Genomic DNA, 22,305 nt, shown 5'->3' on the forward strand with positions numbered 1-22,305 from the left:
AAAAGAAGTTTGAATTTGGAGTTGAAATTTATTCTACTACTACTGTAAGACGTCTCTCCTTCACTTCTTGAATACCTATCGACTTTAAACTACATCCATTTCTCACCCTCAAAACCAAAGAGCAGAGTTTTGAAACACCCAAAGAAACACAATAATACTGTTTAGCCGCTTAAAGAGACTATTTTCCTTAACACTAAACAATTTCTCACAGTCTACACAGTTATTTACTTGTAATATGGTTTGCCTAAACCGCTTGCAACCGCTGCTTTGGAATGTAAAGTATTTTTCCTCATATTTTCCTCCGCCACCTCCATTCGGTACTTCTGTGGTATACTCTTATGTAGTGGTTGGTATACTTACGAATATACATACATAATGCATTTTACGCACAACTGCGAACCGCTTTGTCTGCACTGTCCTCTCTCTCTCTCTCACTTCACTTGTCTTGCCTTGTCTTCAACATCAGAAAGTTGAATTATTATCTGGATAACTGCCGTGTGGGTCACGTTTATCTCCATGTTAAATAAACCATCCTTGACCATCAACATCACCATCAGCATCGCCATCACCATGGACATCGTCAACAGTAACAGCGTCAGCATCAACATACTCGTATTTTCACGGCACAACAATTGCCCGCCAACAATTTTTAACTCGCCGCATTTATATAATAAACCAATTTTTATCATCGATTGACGGGCCGAACGAGTTCGATTGCCTCCCGCCTATTTGGTTGAAGGGAAAAACATTGCAAACAAACTACGAGTTCGGCGAAGGAGTAAATAAATATTATTGCAAGTAGTGTTGAAGATGTTGCTAAGCCGCATATACATACATACATATTTAAGTGGATGTAAATATATAAGATTCACTGTGGTTACTTTGACTATGTATACAGTCTGCCGCGTGTGCATACCATAAATTTTTGTTTAGGACTTTGTCGGATTATTGAACAATTTGTTGATCTGTTAGCTCATAAATAAACGAAATTATTATTGTTGTTGTTATTGTTGCCGCAGTCGCTGATATTGGTGTTTGTTGTTATTAGGTGAGATTATTACACTCGAAAGTTATGGCAGGAATTTGTTACGAACAGAAAAATTTTTAGCATTTTAAACGCAAGCCTAATGATGCTCTTCATGGACAGGCCGAAGCTTGATGGAATCGGATAGGTGGAGGTTTCTTTTGACGTGGACTCGTCATCCATCAAACTCTAAGAAAGTGCTAGGCTGAAAAAGTGGTACCCCCGAAAGCACAGGGCAAGGGTGGAAATATCTTGGATTGCATCTCGGTGGATTGCTCTAAAGCAGATGATGCTGATATTAGCTCTGGGCTAAGACCGTTGGATGTATTTTCTGGCCCAGTTTGGTTCAATACGGTCAAGTGAGATTCTTAGGCTCCGCAAATTCGCAAAATAGACCACCACTATTGTAAAACGTGAGCAAAAAAACTGGGCAAACTGGTTTTCAAATGTATTCAAAAGGTATCCCGAGGATGTTCTGAGTGCGGTCTTTTGACAAGCCTGTCACTTCGTTCACTACTTCGTCATACTAGCCCCGTTGAACAAACTGATGCAGCATAATTTAGAGCCAGTCGGCCAATTGCCTTGCCTCTATGTATGTTGTCACAAACTTGAATTGACCACTATGGTAGGTGGTGATAGCGGTCACCGTTGATTTTGTAGAAGTGAGAGTAAGGCTCCGTGGAGTGAAGACTCGAAAAAGGTCGGAGAGATCGATTGAGCGGTCATCAGCATATTCGTTCAATGAAATTTTCTATTGCTGCTGAGAAAGTTTTCGTGAAGATAAGCAGTAGTGGGGACAGGGCACCAACCTGCAAGACTTGGCTTCGATGTTTAAGTTCGAAATAGTATTGACAACTGAACACCATATCCATTTCCATGCCTGTGGGAGCTCGAACTCTTCAGTGTCGTCTTCGTTGGGAACCTTGTAGCCATGGAAGATTTGCAATCTTAGCAATGCAAATGCCACAAAGGATTTTATTATCCGTCTTTGACACATTCGAGTTGAGATCTTCTTGTTTTGTTTGGCTCCTCCACTTAGCGAGCACAATATGCATTTATTTCGGAACTTCAAACATCGTGGCAGATTTTCACTCAATTTACTCGAAGAGGGTATCCAGATATGCAAATGCAGTCTCTTAGTTTAAGGACACATCAGTACTAAATTCCGTCGAAGTAGTTTTTCGTGCTTCTTGGTTTCAGTGACGCCACCATTGTCGTTAGCGGGACGATTACTTTTATAAGATTTTCCTCTCTACTGGATTGACTGGGAAAAATCTGAGGAATTCGCGCATCGTGCTTCTCTTTCAAGGAGCTTTTATGCCCCTCAATCACCAGCCTGTAGAACTCTGCACTATTCAGCACTTTTGTTTATTTAACATGTAGCCTATGATTTGGTTTAATGATTTTTTTTCGTTTCTTCTTGGAGCTGACCGGAAGAGCTTCGTCTTTTTACCCACCGTTTGCCTGAATTTTGTGGGAACATTTTTAAACGTCTTCTTAGTGCAGGTGAGAAAGATCTAAGAATTTTGCGTTTTCAAGACTTTAAATGCTAGATTTTGGGAATAAAATTAAAACAAATGCAGATATTTTTGGCAGCTGTAGCTGAGGTCCAGTATGGTATGAAACGAACACGGTAAGTTAAAAAAAAAAACTACTTCAAAATAACATAAATTCCACTGTTTAAACCGCTTCTAATAAAAATGGATCTGGAACCAAAATTTATGAAGCCACCAGAATACTTTAACTAGAAGCCACAAATATATGTACAGTATTAAGAGCGAAGATTCGATCTTTGAAATTCACGCCAGGGAAGGACGAAGAACTTTAGCTTATGGACACATGGATTAAACATTTGTTTCCCGATTTGCGAAAGGAGGCTTTTTTGACTCCATACCATAACCCAGAGGAAAATATTACAATCCGAGGCGCGTTTTTTATTATGGAACAATTTATTTCAAATTTCAAGTATAGGGTAATACGAAAAATTCTGGCAAGGAAGTATGATGGGTATCCATTCCACTCTTTCTCGAACCGATTTCTTCAATGCGCCAGCCAATAATTGCTCAAATTTTTTATGTATTACAAAAGCTTTCAAAGCAAAGATAACGAAGCAAAATCTAAATTTTTTCAATGGTCGTTCTTTTTAACGGGACTTATAATAGATGGTTGATATGCCAAATGAACTGGTCGGCATTATTTTCTTGCGGCGATAAAAGTGGCTTAACAGTCTTCCGTATAGCTTATTTCAGGCATTTTAATTAAGAATATAGTTTTGTATGTATTTTTAATTACTTATTATCTATTTATCCTTTTCAAGGTAAAAAAAAGCTTGCTAAAAACTGTAAAGAGGCTTTCTACCATTTTTTGTTGTTTTTTTTTAATTTATGACATTCATCCAGCACTCGTGCGAATGAATTGAAAGCAAAAGCTACTAAACGTGGCTACTTTTGAAAAGTGAATTATATACTTTTAACATATGTACATACGAGTAGGTATGTATGTACATTTGTCCCCTCAGCCAAGTTGTTTTATTTGTATGTGTGTGCATGAGTAAGTGACATAGTGTACATCTACAAAATTTACAATAAAACCCTTCTGCTTAAGTTGATTTCCTCCTTAATGTAATGTTGTGACATATGTAAGTGTATATAAATTCAGCGCATTAATATCGGAATGTCTACTAAAGTGATAATTTAATGTGACAACTCGCTTGCACCAAAATGACGACCAATGGGTAAACAAATAAGGATGCAAGGATGGATGCTAGTGATGGTAATACCGATGGGCATGATATTGCAGGTTGTTGAATGGAAAAGTTTAAGATTTAATATGAAACCGAAAATCAGAAAATATTTCTTTTTACAATTTTAACTATAGGTAGTATATTCTACTTCCCACTAATATTATAAATGTATTTACATGTATATACATGTATTTCGAGAATATTTTTAAAGAGGATTGCCAGCTGTTCAAAAAGTTAAATTCAATTATATAAACAGCATCAAACAAGAGAGATTTTGGAAAGCTTTTTTCGAAAATATTTTTCAAGAAGGTTGCCAGTTGTTTTGACATTCAAACTCAAAATAGTTAACAAGTTAAATCAAGTACTTTAATATATATAGACATGTATCGAGAGCGGTTTAGAAAGCCTTATTTCGAAAATATTTTTGAAGAGTGTTACCACTTTTTTAGAGTTCAAATTACATAATTCATTTAACAAGTCAAATGAAGTATCTCAAGGTGGATGTCAAACGAGACGGATTTAAAAAGGAGCGTTGCCAACTGATCTAAAAGTTGAAATCGGTTTAACTAATAAGTTCATTGAAACTTTTTATATTTACATTAGGTTGGTCCAACAAATGCATATTCGGAATTTTAATGATCTCACCCCTAGAACCATTCAATACCGAAAAAATATACCGCTGTTTAAAAATGTGTTTAATGTTTCCAAATAATCGACCACACTATGTTAGAGATCTACCTCTAATTTGGTATCTGAAGTGACAATACTGAGGGCAACTGATCCCGAAATCCCGAATGATATTAGCAGCCAACTACTTAAACAAAGATAAATTATCTGTAGACAGCTACATTTCAATGCCATCAACTGTATTAGAAGCATACCTACTTGCACACGTGGACCAATGTACATAAATATGCGCTTACTAAGAGGGGGTTTCGGGCCACAAACACAATCGGATCTTATCACAATTTTAAGTGTTCTTTTCAAGTAGACTCAGTAAAAAGTAAGAGTGAATCCAAATAATCGGCTACTCTGTCTTGCGGTGGAAAAATGACAATTCCAATTTCAATTGGAAGAATATACTAACGGCTGCGCATTTATGAACCTATAATACATACATATGTACGTCCCGAGAGACAAATTACATCTAAAGATTGTTAAAATACAAAACATATTTCTTTCTTTTGGTGGTGTAAACATGTGTTCGAAGATCTTGATCATGAAGAATTTGAAGAAGGTGTAGTAGCGATGATTGCTATACTAGTGACCCAGGAGCTGAACCATCGCCCTCGAACAGAGCTCGAGTTATATTTATGAACAAAATATAAAAGAACGCATAACAAAAATGTTGCATAATTCAAGGCGACATACATATTTTTTTCTCTGGATTTTTACATTCTTTGTATAAAGATTTTATCGACGATGAATTGTTTAGAACATTTTTACCCTCCCAAATGCCATTTTATTAATACTTTCCAAAAAAAGGTTCAAAGCGACGTTTTCATGAGAGAACTAATGGGTTAAATGATCCACAAAATTATTCCTCATGAAATTTTACTATATGTGCCCAAACTACATATTTCGCTCCGGTATAAATTTTAACCCTTTTTCCACCTATTCTAAAAACTCTCGGGCAAAAATTGCTAACTTCATTAAGTATTGCCACAACAAAATAGTCGACCTGAGAATGCAAAAAGGCTTGAAAGTTTTACTATATGGGTTTAGGTCTTCCATCCTGAGTTTGGGTACATTCCGCGCCAGAAATTGTTGCACACTGTAATTTAAAATTTTTAATTTTATATTAATCGCCTTCCCCTTTGACTATGTTCTAGTAGCGCCCCTGATATGTACATACATACATATGTATATGGTAAGTGTTCCTTACACACTAAGTAGTTAGATACATATTGTGTTCACCTGATGACCAAGACCTACCTGTTTTTTGTATCAATGCTCTCGCTTATGGGTGACCATAATATTCAATGAAAATCAAAATCAATTTTTAAAAGCTCATAAATATGCCGTAAAAATGTGACAGAGGAACCTATGTTCCATGTTTTACGATTAATATGCGTCAGCGATAATAAGCCGCGAAGAAGATGTGAAGCGGCAACAATAACAAAAAATATTCAAGTAGTGCTAAGTATTTGTTAGGAAGAATGTGTGTATGAATATGAATGTATAAGTATATTGTTTTTTATGTTTATGCAAAATGGCAAGCGTACAAGCTATTAAATTGGTTAAGCGCACAGTGGGTGACTTGGGAGGTCGAATAAATGAAGGCAATTTAATAGGTTGGGAGGCGATGATCAATTAATTTTTAAAGTGCTACTTTTAAATAATAAGCAATTACAATAAAAAAATAATAAGAAAATACAAGTAAAATAAAATAAATATTTTTTAATACAAATGTATCGTCATTTTATTATAGCAGAGAAGAAGAGCAAGCGGTAAGTTTCGTATAAAATTGTGTGTATTTAAGTACATAAATAACTACAGTTTCTGGCAGCCAATTCTTTGCTGAGCCCTCGAAGCTTTCTCAGCTTTGTTCATCACCTTCCACGGAGTCCAATGGAGATATGATCACTCAGTTACAGCTGTACGACCATACTGAAACCCGAGCCCACGTGCACGCACTCTAGGTAATGTGAGCAACCCATGTGGAGCCTTGGGTCACGGCAGAAATCTTCGGTGGTTCAAAGGCTAACTGAAGTCAGCAGCGTCTTTTAACCTGTCTGTCTTAAAGCAAGCGGCTTCAAGAGCTTCGGATTAATACCCCAGAAACACCCCAGCTTACCTTATGCATAACCTTAAAGCTCTACCCAGAGTTACAGCGGACGACGGTAAAGCGGTCGGCGGTAAGTGAACAGCTGTACAGTTGCCACAGTGAAATTCGTCAGAGTAGACACAATTGCGGCGCGCGACGGCTTCCGTCAGTTGTTATTTTGATTTGAAAATTATCATTAAAATTAAATATTTTTTGAGTACGTGCGTAGTTTTTCTGGAAAAAAAATGGATGAAAATATTGGAAAACTTGTGAAAATAATCAAAATTACAACAAGCAACACTCAATCAACATTGTGCCGTCCCCGCTGTGCGATAAAAATAGAAATAAATTCGGTCAGAACATGGTATATATTTCAATTATACATCACCTTTATAAGATTTGTAGTCAAATTTGCGATTTCAAAGAAACTAAAAATTTTAAACCCTACCAATTTTTAATACTTTTTTTTAATTTTCGCGGATGTCCGAAATTTATATGTTGATATTTTAAGGACCATCCTAATACTTAGATATTTTATTCGAATAACTAGCGTAAACAATAAATTTGTGTGAGGAATACTATGTAAAATTTCCTTACCATCAATAAAAAATACACATTTTTTCACCTCGCCAGAAGATTGCAGCAAAAGGTATCCGCCTAAACAGCGACAAAGCTGGCCCAAGAACTGGCCTATAACTCTCAATTTTATACTCATTTTCAAACAAAAAGGTAGCATCTTCAGTCTTATGTGATATTGATAAAGCATCTAATCATAAACTTTCAACAAAGTCGAAGAGTACGTAAAACATATTACAAAGAAAACATAAAAAATTTTGTCCAAGCCACTGCCTGTCCAATAAAGAAACAAAACAAGCTCAATAACACAAACCAAAACATTAACGAAGAGTAACTACAAAAAAAAACAAAGGAACAAAATGTAAAGACAAAAATTTAAGCCGATTAATAACCATAAAATATCGAAATAAGTAGACCCAAACAAACGTGAAAACAAATGAGAAAATCATCCAATCAACAACAATACACGCATGCATACATACATACATACATACTAGGGATGTCAATTTTCGGGGTTTTGTCGATCCCGGGATTTTCGGGATCTGAAATACAATCCCGGGATCTCGGGATTGTCCCGAAATTCAGGTAAAAGTGCAACACATCTGTGATCATCCTATTATAGTATTTTAAATCAGATTGATATAACAAAAAAAAGTACAATTTATTGTAATTCATTTACATATTTATTAAGGCGATAAATCAGTATTTTCAATCAACAAAAAACAAACATAAAATTTGACAAACATATATGTATGTATGTACATACATATCCTCATTAATTTATAACATAGTTTTTGTACCACAAGTACAAATGCATATACGGTCACTCCGAGAAATATTTTGCATAGATTTTTTTTTGCAATATTCAGAATATTTTTCATTTTATTTATTTTTTTGTTAATTTAATAAAATATATACGTATGTGCAATTTTGAAGTTGCTAAACCATCCCGTTGACATTTTATATATATTTTTTTTGCCACAAAAAAATTCGTTATAAGGAAGAAAATGCCCAACATCGTCAGTAAAAAAAATTCAAAAATCAAGGGAGTTTTTAGCAACTTTAAAATTGCACTTTATTGTATTAAATTGAATGGGCTATAAAACTGCATAATAGAATTTTTTTTTAAAATTATGATTAAAAAGTTTGATATTTTTATGATAATTTGGTGAACTTAAACCAACTTTCTCTAAAGTGTGAAATTTTGATTTACATGATTTTTGTTGTAAAATGAGCTATATATTTTTTTTAATTAACAAAAAAATACCATGAAAAATATTTTGAATATTGCAAAAAAAATCAATGCAAAATATTTTTGTAAGTGACTGTGTTTGGTACAGCAGTAACTGCCTATGTAACTATATAAAATTTTTTAAATCACTGTTTGAGATCAATTTAAGATATTATCAGTATATTTAAGTAATAATAAAAAAGTTAACACATTTAAGTAAAAAATAAATATATAAGTGCATTCCATTTTGAGCGAAGCAAAATTATTCCTTCTTTTGATGGAAATGCGATCTTAAAGAAATTATAGCATTAAGGGTTGCAAAAAATTCTTGTTTTGCCCTTGAGAGGGGATATTTGTGATAAAAATTTAATTGGCTAACAAAAAAATAGTTTCCAGCAATCCCGGGATTTAAATCGACTAATCCCGGGATATTCGGGACTTAAAAAAGACCGGATTGACATCCCTAATACATACCTACTAGCAACGCACTTTGGCTTGCAATCACATTAAAGTCACTTTATAATCAGTTAGTGAGTATGTATATGTAATACTCAACGACAACGGGCAAAATCAGCATCAATGCGCCAGCCACCTGACCAAAGAAAGCAAACAATAAATTAGGCAGGCAAATGTAACACCATCGAGGCTGCAATCGAAACAAATTAAGGCAGCACGTGGTAGTGCATTGACTCAGTTAAATAATGTCAGCGGCATTTAGTGTTGTGCATTTAATGATTCACACGTATGTTCCCTGTAAGAAAATCTAATAGGAATATAGGCAGAGTGTTGTCGATTAGTCAATTGAAATTAATTGATGCCATACCTACCCCTACATATCTTTTAACGATCCTGATTCTCTAGCGAATCCTTGCAGATCCTTAAATGGTGGCTTTCAAAGATGTGGTCCACAGAAATTTGAAGACTCTTTTTTGGAGTGCAGGGCACTCGCAAAGGAGTTTATAGCCGGATTCGATCTCTTTTTCGTCTCTGCAGAAATCGTTATATGGGGCTCCGAACCTAGCAAACCGTGATTGTTACTGTGAGAAGCCCCTAACCTTGGCTTTGATAGCCTTAAAAGCTCCGCGATTTTCGTTCGTCGAGTCGTAGGCGGAGTGAGCGCGATACAGCGCAGATCTGCAGATTAGTCTACATGCTGTTGCTGACTGCCCTGGTAACCTTCTCAACTTGCGAAGATAGGAATCAGAGGGAAAGTTTTACGATCAGATGCCTGTCTAGCGCACTCATTTCCCGGAATACCATTGTGTCCTGGTACCTAGTAAAGTAAAGATTGATTATGTGTTGCTGAAGAGTTTGTGGGGGTTTTCGGAAGTCCTTAACGCATATCAAACTAGTCGTTGTCGGGCCTAAGGCTTTGATGGCAGATTGACTCTAAACAACGAAGGCAGGTTTAGATGTAGCTAGGTCAATGCTTACCAGCTTTGCCGTCATGTCAATTGCATATATCTCAATCTAGAAAACGCTGAAGTGATCTGTGAGAGAAGACCCCAGATCCAATGTCCATTTTGGGGCCATACGTAGAAATGGGGATTTCGTCATCGTTTATTAACCCCCAGTCACTTCTGTCGGGAAAATGGATTTCGAAATTTCGGTAACAGACAGAGTAACGACGGTATCGTGATCCTTGTTGCAAGTTGATCGCAGCCCATTACACGCCTTGAGATTATTTATAAGTGGAATATCCAATTATATTTTCTGCCCTCGCTTGGGGTGTTGAGTTGATTGCTCCCGTTATGTATTTCATGCCTTGACGTTGCAAACTTTGCAGATTGAGTAGATTAGATTTGATGTGAACCTCCTTCCACTATACCAGCGCCTCATAGGTCCGAATAAGTCTAACTACCGTCGTATAAACACAGTGTATTATCTTCGGCTGTAGCCCCCAGTCCTTTCCAATCGTAATTTTACAGTAGTAGCGCCTTTTTCCGCTCTGTAGTTTCCCTTTTTAAGGAGAGTTTAGAGCGGATAATAACCTCCAAAAATGTTTTCTCTTTTCAAGATTTAAAATTTGCGTCATTGAGTGACGGAGTTCGAAATTTGTCTAGCGTATGTCGTTATATCGTTGTTCGGGTTTGGTTAACCGCTAGACGGTTCCTTTCTACCCGCCCTGCCAGGTCATTAATAGCGGATTGTAAAATCTCACTGACCATCCAGATGAACTTCCCTACGACCAGAAGGACTAATTCATCTGCAAACGCAACGACCTTAGTGGCTATTTTTCTGCGGTTCCCAAAGAAACATTTATAGTTCCGGTACTCATCATATTGAGGATCGAGAGAGTGATCAGTAAATCCAGTCCAACGGCAATCGAAAAAGGCTACCAGCGTTTATCCTGTGTGGTATAACACTTGCTCTATACCACCAACAATCGCATGTAGGGCGGATCTAGCTTTTAGGCAAATATTTTTTCCATCAAAATATCTTTCTGGTTGTTTTCGTATACGAGGCATATGAATTCGGAACTTATTTTTACCAAAAACGAACGCGACGGTGCGATTTAGTGCAAAAAACATGGTTTCATGATTCAACAGAAAATACCGGAATATGTTCTGCATTAATAAGAAGAAATGCCCATACTATGTTCCTAGGTTTTCCTCGCAGGGTATGTACTAGATAATAAATACTAAATACTATTTAACTTAAGAAACAACTGGAAAAATAATACTCTACAAATGGAAAGTGTATAATAAGTATGTATGTATTTATTTAGAGCATAGCATTTGTCATTTAGGGTAAAATGTAACTTGTGATAATATTTTAAACGGCTTGTTAAACATACTCGTACATTGGAATGCTTGAAACTATGTGCATACATAAATAGAAAAACAAAGTCGCCTCTCTCTTCCCATGCCAATCATAATTTAAGCACAACAATTCCTTAAATAAGTTTAATGGAAATGTGAATTGCCGAATTTCGTTTTCTTCCTCATCCTTTTATATTTTCGAATAATCAGGTTTGGAAATGAAAATATTTCAAGTAATATGGGAGGGATCTCGTCCAACGATCTATTCAAAGAAAGCAATAAGCACCATAAGGAGGCTACTGTCTAATCTGCGGCATGCCAAAGAGTCGTCGGCATACTCCTGGAACTATGCTACAATATTGGTCAAGTAAGAGAGCTGAGTCAATTAGGGTAGTTAATGTGTGACCGGGTGCTGTGTACGCCTTGAGCCGTAGATACCCGTAGAGAATACTAATCACAATCCTCTTACTCCTTTTATTTTAAGGGATCTCGCATGTCCAGAAGTCTAGCAGATCGTCAAATTTTTCCGACTGAAAATTCCATGTGGGGTGCGTCTGCAGGGCTATAGTGATACTTGAATCTTACAAAGCAAAACCACCAACTATGTGCTGGCATTCCCTAAAGTAGATTGTAGATTAGTTTACCGAACCAAATGCCAAGCATTGCGCTTAAAGTAGCCATAAGACAAAGGATAACATTATTCGCGAAGCTTGGTATTTCTCGGGCGAGAAAATGCGGGGCTTGTTTTTCTAAATAACCTCGAAAATATGAACAAATCGCATTTTTTGCATTTTTAAATTAGGATATTTAAAAAGCCGGATGTGACGTCCTATCTCAGAAAACTTTTCAAGAAGGCCCTACTTCAGAATTTGATTGAAAAACGCCATATTTCAAATTTTATTGAAAAACATCCTATCTCAGAATTTTGTTGAATAACGCCCCATCTTAGAATTGAGTTCAAAAACACCCTATCTCGAATGAAAATACATTGAAAATAAGTTGAGATACTTTTTTTATTTTAATTTATGTTTCTTTTAATCTCTTTTAATTTAGGAACTCATTTTTTTTACATATTTTTTAATTAATAATTTGTTTCTTTTTTTAATTTAATTTTCTATACATGTTCAGATTGTATTCTTTTTGAAAGAAAAATATTTTTTATAATTTTTATTTTTATATTTATTTATTTTTTATTAAATTGCTTTTATTGCTCAAAAAAGATTTTTTTTTTTTTAATAATTTTTCTTATTTTCATTTCATTTCCTTTTAATTTTTAGCTTCTACAGCATGGCGATGAATAACTGTTACGCAGTTTTTTTAATAGAAGGGTCCTTTACAAATTTTGCGAATAAAATTTTTTTTTTTTTTATAGATTTTACTTTAATTTTATTAATTAGTTTTAAAATTTTAATCCTTATTTGCATTTGCCAGCAGTGTAAGCTTTGGGAGATGAGTACATGCACGAAAGTCTTTTTTGGGTGATTTTTCTTAGACTTTGCATAAAAAAGAAAAAAAAAACGAAAAAAGGTATAGGGTAGGTCAAATGAATTACCGTCCTAGTCACCAGTTCCGAGTCCATTCCATTTCTGAGTATGAGACCTTATTTTGGACAAAAGGGTGACTATAGAGGACTCAAAGTGGAGAAAATTCGCCTATGGTTACAGAAGATATGGAATAAATTAACCGACGAAGACTCGCGTGCCGCTTGCGCTTTTCTCTAAAAGTGCTTACCGCTGGTAAACCGAAATAAAGGTTAAAATTTAAAAACTAATTAATAAATTAAAGTAAAATCTATGGAAAATTAACGATAAAATACCTTTTTCGCGAAATCTATGTATTCTTTATATTCTATTTTTCAAAAAAAAAAAACTGGGTAACAGTTATTCGTCGCTTGTTTTAAAAAGAAAAATTTATATTTTTTATTTAGTTTAATTTTTATAAAACTTGTTGCTAAAAGACAAACAGAATAACGCCAGACCTCCTTGGCAGATCTTTCAATTATTTTTTTTTTTTCAAAATACAGAAGAGAGCTTTCGCGTTCGATGCCAGAGTTGTGTCTTTCGAAAGACGGGTGGATTTAAAGACGGTTGCTAGAATTGTCCTATTAGAGGAATTAGGCAACTTCAAAGTAAATTTAAAAGAAAAAAGACTTACCATTACTATTTGTAGCATTAATGCGGCATAATTTTTTGAAGAGCAGCATTGTTTTCGATTTAACTTGACATATTGAATTTACAAAGATAAATTAAACAAAAATTCAGCAATAATTTTAGTACCAAAAATTTGCGCTAGTATTCACAACCAATTAATGCACCTCGTCAATACAACACAAAGAATTTACAAATAAAAAGTTTAATATTTTAAATTAGTTCATTATATTTGTCTTAATTTTTTTTTGTTTGAGCACCTCTTTATTAGTTATTTATTAAAAGCACGCTTAGGTGCACTTTTTGCACATTTCAAATTTTCCGCCACTAAAATAATCAACAATTTCACAGGAGCGACTAGCACAATAGTTGCAAATTCACTTCCTACTTGCACGTATGTAAGTAGATTCGTACGTATGTAGGTAAAACAACATAATAAATATTATTCATAATTTATAATTATTATAAAGCACCGATAAATATACCATGCGATTTAATATTTACTACTCCCAACCGATTGTGAGCTGCATGCACTTCCGCCAGCACAGAACACAACGCCACAACATAACTTGTCAACCAAGCCGGCAAGCCAAATGCTTAGCTTTAAGCAACACGACACACGTTTAATCATCGGTTAGTCAGTGTTTGAAGCACAAAAGCGTGTGCGCACGCGCAAGCTATCGAATACCGGTCACTTGGTCGATATCTAATGATAAGCGTTAAAGCTGCAACACCTTGGCTGGCACGTGCCACACGTACCACGAATGACCAGCAACTGCGACAATAACAAAATGCGACGACAACAGCTGGCGCATAGCACAGCAGAGCACAACCAACTGCAGCCCGAGAACCTTTCGGCGGTAGCTAGTGAAAAGAAATCGAACCTTCGACGGTCGCTTTGCGCTCGTTTAGTGTTTTTTTTTTTGCTGTTTTACTGCTTAAGAAAGTTGAGTCGCTCGGAAGCTAAGCGACATTGACACTTTTTATACGCTGCTTACATGCTGTTTTTCTTCATAGCTTTAACACTTGGTTTTTTTTTTAGTTTTTTTTTTTTTTGTAACTTAACAGTTTGTACTTTGTGTGCCTGCCATTAGCTCGGCTCAGTACACTTCTGTGCCAAAGCGTACTTTATGACAGTGGTTTTATTTTATTTTATTTATTTAGTTTTTTTCTTTTTGTTTTGCCATACAGTACGCTTTTTTAAAACTTCCGTTAATTACATTTAATTTTCTTTGATTTCTATACTTTTTCGATAAGTTCTTGTGCAGCAACACACAAACGAAAAATCGTACGGAAACAACCGTTGGAGCTGACTTCTGAGCCATGCCACGACTAATTAACGAATAAAAAGTAAATTTCAGCAAATGCCCCAACGTTATCGAAATATACGCAGACAATGGAACAGAATGCGTTGCGAGTGGATACACGTACTGTGTAAGTAACTGGGCTAAAATGAACATAAAAAAATGCATACATACATACATATCTATGTACATGCGAACATACATACATATGTATGTACATAAGTACTTATGAAATTGCAAATATATCTACATACATATGTACATACATTCATGGCATGGCATATATGGTTTATGCTAAGAGAAAACGCTTCAGTGATTTTGGACGTTCCATTTTTTACTTTGTTTAACTTTTCTACCCTCCCCCTCTGTTGCCTTTGCCGTGTTGCTGGCACTTCAATTGCAGTCCGTCACTGATGGATCCCGCATTGAAAGAAATAATGTATAGCGGTCTCATTGCGTAGCACAGTTCAACTTTGGCAACAATAAATAGGAACTAAAGTTTATTGCACACAGTTACATATGTACATATGTATGTACATTAGACCGTACCACCTTACACGCAATCAAAAAAAAAAAAAAGCTCGCCGTACACCCCTGAGTATAAGTGGCCGAACCTAGCGGTGCCAGCTGCCTTCGACAACCAATTTTTGTTTATTTAGTTCTAAACGAATAATCGAAATTTTTGCAAGATTTCCATAATTTTTGGCGAGCTTTAATTTTTTAACATTAGGATGGGGTGTTTGGTTCATACGAACTGAGATCTAGTGGGTAAGTACTCGAACGGGGTAGATCAATGAACATTGGAACGTAAAAACTCAATTCTTATATAGAGGAATTATATAAAAAACGCATATCTGAACAATTAGTGGTATGGAGACTATATGTCGACGTTCTAGTCCTTTAAGTATTCGTTTTCATGGGAATTCTTCTGGTACTTAAAAGCATCGGATCAAAGTTTTAATGTGATTTCATGTTCATGAAAGGTATAAAAAACGATTCGCAAACATCTGTGTACGGCATGTCAAAGCATTATGCGATTCAGTTGCATACATAAATAGGTTAGGTTAGAACAAAAGATATGTTCGAAACTAAAAGCCATTCTCGTAGTTTCGTTCCCAAGATCGCTTAAAAACCCTTACCGAAATAAGAAAAAAAGCCTTCGGAATTGTTTTTACAAGAACGGAAGTGAGAACAAAACTGTCGAGAACGTTCTCAACGAGAATGGTATAAGAACAAAACCCTGTGGAGCGTTCCCAAAGAGAACAAAATGGAAACAACACTTTGGGAAACATTTCTAAGAGAACAAAATGGGTTCGTAAGTTCCCGGAACGTTCTGACAAAGAACAAAACGGGAACAATCTCGAATCACAATTTGGGAACTAAGGTCCTGGCAATTTTCTGACAGAGAACAAAATGGGGGCAAATCATCTCTGAACTATACGCGAAGGATGAAGGAGTTTTTCCGATACCTTTCCATTATTTAGAAATGTTTGAAAATTAAAATTATTCAAAAAATAACCGAAAGATAATTATGCTAACTAAGTCAACGAAAGACCTAAGACACGAACTTCTCTTGTACAGGAAATTAAAAATTTCTAATGATAAACAATCTGACTGAAACGATTTTATATCCCAACACGCATACGAGCCTCTCATTCTTAACGTTAAGTTCTCAAAACGTTTGTTCTCGTTTTTCTTCTCTCGCAAAACGTTTTCCAGACTTCTGTTCATATTTGATCCTCCCTGAAACGTTCCCGAAAGTTTCGTTCTCATTCTGTTCTTCTTGAGAACATTCCCGAGAGTTTTGCACCCATTTTGTTCTTTAAGGAAACGTTCCCTAACCCTTTTGTTCTCATTTTGTTTCCGTTCAAACTGCTCTCGATACTTTTGTTAGTGTTTGATTCTTTTGTGGGAACGTTCCTGACAATGCATTTTGTACTCGCGCAAAACTAAACCAAAAACGGAAGCTTTCTCAGTATCTGGTATTATTTTCATTTCTGTTTATTCAAATTGCCCTGAAGTAGTTCTGAAAAAGTCGTGAACTTGTCCTCGAACAAGGCTTGAAACGATCCTGAAATCGTTCCTTACTAGTTTCTAAATGATACCAAACTTGTCCCGAAATGCTCCTGAAATAGCCCTAAATTAGTCCCAAAAAGATGGCCCAGAAATAGTACTGAATCAGTCCCGAAAAAGTCGTGAAATAGTCCTCAACTAGTTACAAATAGTGCAGAACTAGTCCCACAATAGTCCTGAGATAGTCGTGAAACAACCCCCGAAACGCTAAAAAATTTGAACCTGTACCAAAATTATCTCGAACATGTCGTTAAACGGCCGCGAAATAGTCCCTTATTAGTCCCAAAATGATCCTGAACTAGTCCCTAAATTGTCCTAAAATTATCCCGAAATGCTGTTACCTAGTCGTGAACTTGTCTCGAAATGGACCTGAAATAGCCTTGAAGCAGAAATGGTCATTTCTACACATAAGATGTAGTTACAAATTTTCTGCTGGGTTATAGCAAATTTAACCCATACTGAGAGCTAATATGTTTGCACATAAAAAATTGTTTCCGAAATTTTCTTACCAAAATACATACTTTAGATTCGAACGTACTCTTTTTCTGGTACGTTCTAATGTACATAATACCTATGTATGTATGCACATACTCATAACTATCTACTAGTGAACTAATGTGTTCTATCACTTAAAATCATATGTTTTTGAGTTAATTTGCTATGGCGGCGCATACATCAGCATAAAGATAGCATTTTACTTTGACATAAAAGTTGCTAGTTGGATACATGTATAAGTAGATACATACATACATATGTATGTATAGAAGCACTCATAATGCACATTCAACCAAATGTGTCTGTCAACTTTTCTAAGCTCAAAAAAGTACATAATTGCACACAAATATGTAGAAGCAAATGCACTCATTATCATGGAAAATACGCTGCAAATACAGACATAAATTATGTTTGGATTTATACATAAAAGTATATAAAAAGAATATATGTGTGTACAAAGTTGGCTTGTTATGTTTCGACATTAAAAGTTTACGCTTTGCTGGTTCTAATGTTTTCAAATTAAAATTATCGTACAAATGAAAAATTATAGATGCACTGTAAGCATAATTAAATCACCCTCTAGGAATTTATATTCGGTTAGGTTAATGTGCGTGAAACGGTAATCGACCGGTGTGGGGTCTAACTTAAAAGCCCTTTTCTGTCATCCGAATTTCGGGTTCCGAAAGTCTAACTGAAATACCTGCTTACGAGGATGTCTGAGCACCAATATGTTTGTCTTTTAGCAATAAGTTTTCTAAAAATGAAGTTTAAAATAATTTATATTTTTCTTTTTAAGACTAAAAATTAAAAGAAAACATAAATAAAAAAGAAAAAATCAAATTAAAAGAGCAAGCATAAATAAAATAAGTTTCCAAAAATGAAATGATTTTAGAAAATATAAGTTTCCTTTTAAAACAACAAAATCCAAATATTAAATAAAAAAAGAACAAAATAAAAGAGGTTGCTAAAAGGTTAAACAAAAAATATATTTTTCTTTTTAAATCAAAAAGATCTAAAATTAAACGAAACTGAATTAAAAAATAATAACTGAAAAACGGACAAAAATACTAAAATAAGTTTTTAAAAATTAAATGAAATTAATTAATTATTTTTCTTTTTCAATCCATAAAATTTAAAGCTTAAAGGAAAATTGCATAAAAATAAGAAAAACATGAAATTAAAAGTTAAAAAAAAACCCGCTTCCCGGGGATTTGAACCTCCGATATTTCGAATGGCACTCCAGTGCTTTGCGCACCCGGCAACTGTTGTAGCAGCGCCAGCAAAATGATGGAGATGCATCCATTTGGAATATGCTGAAGCGCGTTCTGTCAAAAGAGCTTTTCACCACAAAAGTTGGCGAGATAGCATTTTTGTAAGGCTTTCGTGCCAGAGTAAACAAAATTTTTCAAACCATCTTGCCTACTGTCTTTGACTTATTTTTCAAAAGACTTGCAATGGGTTCTGCGCTGTTAACTCCCCACGTAAAAAAAAAAAACATTCCAATGAAAATACCAAGCAAGCATCGAATAATTATGCACCTCAACGTCAAAGGGTACTACGATTTACGAATACACCATGAAATTTTCAGACCTTCCTGAACGGAACAACTGGATATCATAAAGAAAAACCAATCTAATATCATTGCACTACAGGAGATGCGATGGACGGGATATGGCTACAAAAAATTTGGAGCATACGAAATCTATTAGGACACAATACATTTGGAGTGAAATTTGTGGTTGGGGGACAACTCCGACACCTTGCCTTCAGGTCACTCCAATCAGTGATCGAATCGCCACAATCTACATAAAGGCTTATGAGACAACGGAGCGCTTCTATGAACGCCTATAGAAGCATATGCGCGCTTCCAAGCCACGATGTTAAAATTGATTTTGGCGACTTTAACATAAAAGTGGGAAAGTCGAGTTGAAATTTTGTTGCAACCAGAATACTTCCGACAGTAGAGAGAACATGGTAGTTAGTAACATCAGACACCACCATAGAAACACCTGTAAACTCACTTGAGCGTCCCTGATCTAAGAATGAAAAATGTTAATCACGTTGTGATAAACTAAAGATACGCTTCGAGCGTTCTTGAAGTGCGTGCTGTGAAGGATCGCTTACCGTATCCGTGCAATGAAAGGCTGTGCGAAGAAAGTTTGACCTCGAAAAGTTGCAATCACTGAAAACTTTCGTAAGCGGGTCCCAACTATTCTCATTGTCCATTGAATTTCCACACCGGTGACGCGTTCAGTTCGTCATCCAATCTTCTCGGGTACCCATAGCCTACGCGAACAATGACATAGATTTTACTTAAAGTATTTCTGTTAGTCTGCGTTCATAGTTTTTCGACTTATAAAAAGATGGATATGAGAAGAGAATTGTAGAGCATAACTTTAGTTCGTCGAGATAGGGTAAATATATTTTAATTTCCTATTCCTGTGTGAGAAGTGCGCCCTCCACCTATAAAGTGATCTTGCAAGTAATCGTCCCGGTCGTCAAACCGTTTAATTGCTGTCTCATTTTCTGCCTCTCATTCTTAAATTGACATCAGCACAATGTCTTGAAGCTATCGATTTTTTATCGTTTTTATGATGTTGTTGCTCTTATCGTTGTCGACATGGTTCCCATTAGAGTTTAATAAAGTATAAAGGTAAGAAGTAACTATTTACAAATTACGCCAATTATTCTACGATATTAAGCTAACATTAAATTGTGGATGTGTAAATTTTTCGCAATAAATATCTAAGTACATACACAGACATATGAATAAATATATACGTAGATACATAAGTAATTTCACATTCGAGTAAATATTCTTCGTAAAGTTATATACTCATTAAGTCGTGCAAGAAGGCATTACGAATAGACAAATTTATTAGATATACGAGTCCATGCAATGGCTTGTAATGTACAAAAACAAAAAGAACAAGATTGGTAAAGCGGGAGCGGACATGCTAAGTTGAACAGCAGACAAATGAACAGTTGCACACCTTAGTTTTTTCATTCTTCTTCTTCTTTCTTAGCTAATTGTACAGGTGAAGAAACAATATCACTACCGCCGCCACCTCAAGTATGTATGTATGTACTCGTACAATTTCAGTTCACATTTGTATCAAATGGCTAATAGTAGTAAGTGTCGGCCAAGTTCTAGCGCGGATATAGCACCACCACCACCAACAACAACAACAAGAACACCGCCGCCACGACCAGCGCTGTGTCAATGCACAACGCCATCAACCACCAACCAGCATAATCAACATAGCCAGTGTGGTGTTGTGTTATCTGAACCTGAACGCAATTCTTCTTCAACTCGTTTCCTGCCTGCATTCATCAACGCTTACTCGCTGATATGGCGCATATCTATGTACATACTCTGTATAGCCAACCACGCTTCACTGACAACAAAGAAAGTAAAGTACACAGGAGCTTACTTGCATTCATACAAATAGATACATATCGTCGTTTAAAGTACAAAACCGCGTATCAACAAAATGCAAAACCGCGTATCACATGGTATTAATTTAACAAAAAACTTGCTAATAAATGGTTAAAGAATAACACTTAGAAAAAGACCGGTACAAAGATGAAAGTAAAGGTGAGTACGTACATAGATAAAGAAAAAGATAAAGGCAAAGGTAAAAATAAAAAAAAAACAAAAACAAAGAAGCGTAAAGATAAAGGCAAAAATGAAGACACTTTACGCATATGTATAAGGGCAAAGGTGAAGGGGAATATGTAGACGAAGAAAATGATAAACATAAAAGTAAAAACAAAGATAAATACAAGGAAAAAAGGTGAAGATGAGAATACCGATAAAAGTAAAGATAAACCTAGAGGAAGAAAGATTAAAATAATGGTACTTATAAAGAAAAGGATATGGACGGAGTTGCAGAGCTCATCCGGGAACTATTTCGGAATTTTAGAGATTTTCGGGATTCTCGGGACTTATCGATATAATAATCGATATTTTTATCGATTTTGCTATCGATATTGTTATCGATTTTGATATCGATATTTTCGGAACTTATCGATATAATAATCGATATCTTTAACGATTTTGTTATCAATATTGTTATCGATATTTTTATCGAATTTGTTATCAATTTTTTCATTGAGATTTTATCAATTTTTTTATCGGTTATTTATCGATTTTTCTTATCTATTATTTATCGATTTTGTTATCGGTTATTTATGGATTCTGTTATCGATTTTTGTTATCGATTTTTGTTATCGATTTTTTTATCGATTTTTGTTATCGATTATTTATAGAGGTAGGGATCTAGATAGAAAAGACAAAAAATACAACCTTAAGCATAAGCAGATGTATGTATGTATGTACATTGGTTACAAGACAAAATAGATATGTAACGTAAGTTTCACTTCTCCAGTGTGGCCCAGGCACACTTACTTTTTTTTACCTCCCTTTTATTAGCTGGGGATGTAACTACATATGTAATATTGATGCGCCTAAAAGATGCAGCGATTTCTATTCTCAAGTTTCATACCTGATGACAGTACGAATGGAAATTATAATAGCGAGGTTTTAGTTTTTTAAACTATAATTTTATTATTAAGCAATCGCATATCTGGCTAGCATGTATATTGCAGGATGAATGGATAAGTCTTGAGCCAAGAGCTTGTATGAGCAAATCCAATCATTGGCAAAAAAATTTCAATTACGCGGTTTTGCAGAACGACGATACGCAGTGTTGTACTTTAAACGACGATATGTGTATACCATGGAATGCATTAGTACTCGTATATGTATAACTAGATTCGGCACATAGAAGACATTAGAGCAAAGCAAGCTTTATAGCTCTCGCTTTAAGCCAAAAGTTAAGATATTTTACATTAATTCATAAATTAAAAGCAAAGAGCTCATTGCGTGCCAGCTAAAAGATTTTCCATATGTTCATGTGCCCCAATCTACTATTCTTGGCATTTGTTGCGCTGCTGGGCCAAAGCAAGCGTATCTAATGCAATATGTTTGCAATGTAATGAGTTGCATAAACTAAATTTGCGAGTTATCGAAGCGCAAAACTTGCTAACACCACCAACAACACAGTTAAAGCTTTAAAAATAAAACTCTTTATTTACATAAAAAAAAAAATCGAGTGTGGGTAGTGTATACTAAATATTACATACATACATAAAGATATATATATATGTATTTACTTAGT

The 22,305-nt window shown here is 35.2% G+C and overlaps 1 protein-coding gene across 1 annotated transcript in view; it reads right to left on the bottom strand.

Moving 5' to 3' along the window:
• LOC108375395 (uncharacterized) overlaps positions 1–13,515 on the bottom strand; it is a 174,599-nt gene extending 161,084 nt beyond the window's left edge. The window contains exon 1 of the mRNA XM_017631522.1: positions 13,258–13,515. Coding sequence (XP_017487011.1) covers positions 13,258–13,306 — 49 coding nt within the window. The 5' untranslated portion in view covers positions 13,307–13,515. The remainder of the gene's footprint in view (positions 1–13,257) is intronic.
• Between the last annotated feature and the right edge of the window lie 8,790 nt (positions 13,516–22,305).

The sequence above is a fragment of the Rhagoletis zephyria genome, unplaced genomic scaffold (assembly GCF_001687245.7).
Source record: "Rhagoletis zephyria isolate East Lansing unplaced genomic scaffold, Rhagoletis_zephyria_1.1 Rzeph_scaffold_00093, whole genome shotgun sequence".
In the NCBI taxonomy this organism is placed as follows: Eukaryota; Metazoa; Arthropoda; class Insecta; order Diptera; family Tephritidae; genus Rhagoletis; species Rhagoletis zephyria.